The 2,142-nt window shown below is 68.6% G+C and overlaps 1 protein-coding gene across 1 annotated transcript in view; it reads right to left on the bottom strand.

The window, feature by feature from the left end:
• Window positions 1–313: 313 nt before the first annotated feature.
• Window positions 314–2,142, bottom strand: part of DCTN2 (dynactin subunit 2) — a gene marked incomplete at its 5' end in the record, with an annotated part of 3,123 nt that continues 1,294 nt past the window's right edge. The window contains 5 exons of the mRNA XM_027632939.1: window positions 314–436; window positions 520–558; window positions 863–928; window positions 1,149–1,296; window positions 1,727–1,887. Coding sequence (XP_027488740.1) covers window positions 314–436; window positions 520–558; window positions 863–928; window positions 1,149–1,296; window positions 1,727–1,887 — 537 coding nt within the window. The remainder of the gene's footprint in view (window positions 437–519; window positions 559–862; window positions 929–1,148; window positions 1,297–1,726; window positions 1,888–2,142) is intronic.

The raw sequence follows: 2,142 nt of genomic DNA, 5'->3' as shown, positions 1-2,142 counted from the left end.
ACCCCCTGGGCTATACTGACCCCCCAGAGCTGTACTGACCCCTCCAGCGCTGTTCCCCCCCCCCACCCCCCGGCGCCCCCCAAATCCACCAGTGCCCCCCCAAATCCAGCAGTGCCTCCCAAATCCAGCACTGCCCCTCAAACCTCATCAGTGTCCCCTCAATTCTACCAGTGGCCCCAAATCCAAAAGTGCCCCCCCCCAGTCCAGCTGTGGCCCCACAATTCAGCAGTGCCCCCCCAAAATCCACCAGTACTCCCCCAAATCCAGCAGTGCCCCACAACTTTAGCACTGCCCCCCAGTCCATCAGTGTCCCCTAAAACCACCAGTGCCCCCCCAGTGCCCCCCTCTGCCCCCTGACCTGCAGCCTGGCCTCCACCTGGTCCAGCACGGCCACGTCCAGCATGTTCACCTTGGCCTGCAGCAACTGCACCGTGTCCTGGGGGAGGCACAGGTGAGGGGGGGCACAGCAGCCCCCCAAAATCCTTGGGGAGGGGAGAGGGAAGGGGTGTCCTGACTCACCATGAGGCTGGAGCCCTTCAGCCCCACCAGCAGCGGGTTCTGTGGGGGAAAATGGCACCAGCTGGGGGGCATTGGGGGGGGGACAGAAGAGGGAGCAGGTCGGGGGGGGCAAGTGTGGGGCAGGAGGGGGCAGGGGGGCAGGAGGGAGGATATGGGGGGGGTAGGAAGGGGACAGATTAAGGGGAGGGCAGGATGAGGGGGCAGGAGGGGTTGGGGGGGCAGAAGGGAGGCAGAAGGGGTCGGGGGGCAGAATGAGGGGGCAGGAGGGGTCGGGGGGGCAGAAGGGAGGCAGGAGGGGTTGGGGGGCAGGCTGAGGGGGCAGCCCCCTCACCTGGGCACTCACCTGGCTGTCGGGCTCACACCTCATGGCCGCCTCCAGCTGTGCCAGGCGCTTCTCCAGCTCCGACACCTGGGGGGCAGGACCCCCACGGGGGGTTTGGGGGGTGAGGTGGCAGGACCCCCCCAGGTGGGTCAGGTACAAGTGTGGTGACCCCCCCCCCACAAAACCCCCCTGGGTGGGTTGGGTACATGTGTGGTGCCCCCCATCACCCCCTCAGGACCCCCCAGGTGGGTCAGGTACAGGTGCAGTCCCCCCCATCGCAGAATCCCCCCTGTGGTGCCCCCCTCACCTTGGCAGACTGGGTGAACTGGTCCTGCTCTGGTCTCCAGTACAGCTCGAAGGTGACGGTGTCGCCCGCGGCCGGGGGGGCCCGGGGGGGGCCCTTCCCAGGGGTGGCTTTGCTGCATTTGGCCACTTCCAGCTGCTGCAGGAGCCGCCTGGGGACAGGGACAGGGAGGGACACGGACAGGGAGGAGGGACAGGGGGCACAGGGACAAGGTGGGCAGGGTCCCTGTGCCAGCCCCGTGGGGACACTGCCACACCCCTGTGGGGACACTGCCACACCTCCGTGGGGACACTGCCACACCTCCGTGGGGTCACTGCCACACCCCTGGGGTCACTGCCACACCCTGGGGACACTGCCACCCTCCAGGGACACTGCCACACCCCTGTGGGGACACTGCCACACCCCGGGGACACTGCCACACCCCTGTGGGGACACTGCCACACCCCTGTGGGGTCACTGCCACACCCCGGGGACACTGCCACACCTCCATAGGGTCACTGCCACACCTCCGTGGGGTCACTGCCACACCCTGGGGACACTGCCACACCCTGGGGACACTGCCACCCCCCGGCCCCACTCACTTGGCCAGGGCGCCCTCGGGGTCGGCGAAGTCGATGGCAGCACCGGGGCCCAGCACCCGCTCGAGGTGGGAGCTGAGCAGCTGCTGCTTCAGCCCCTCCACCTGCCGGGCCAGCGCCGCGGGAGTGAGCTCCTCCTCGGCCCCGGCCTCCTTCACCGCGCTCTGCGGGACACGAGGGATCAAACCGGGACAGAGCCGGGACACAGCCCGGGACAGCCTCGGCACTGCCCCCGCCTCCTTCACCCCCCCGCCTCCTTCACTGCGCTCTGCTGGACAGGGTGGGATCACACCGCGACAGCCCCGACACAGCCCTGGGACAGCCCCGGGACAGCCTCCAGACAGACCCTAGGACAGACCTGGCACAGTCCCTGGGACAGCCCCGGGACAGCCTCCAGACAGACCCTAGGACAGACCTGG

Source organism: Corapipo altera, unplaced genomic scaffold (assembly GCF_003945725.1).
Source record: "Corapipo altera isolate COAL_440 unplaced genomic scaffold, ASM394572v1 60581, whole genome shotgun sequence".
Classification (NCBI taxonomy): Eukaryota; Metazoa; Chordata; class Aves; order Passeriformes; family Pipridae; genus Corapipo; species Corapipo altera.
Note: the sequence above shows the minus strand (reverse complement) of the source record. Positions and strands in the feature narration are given on the sequence as shown.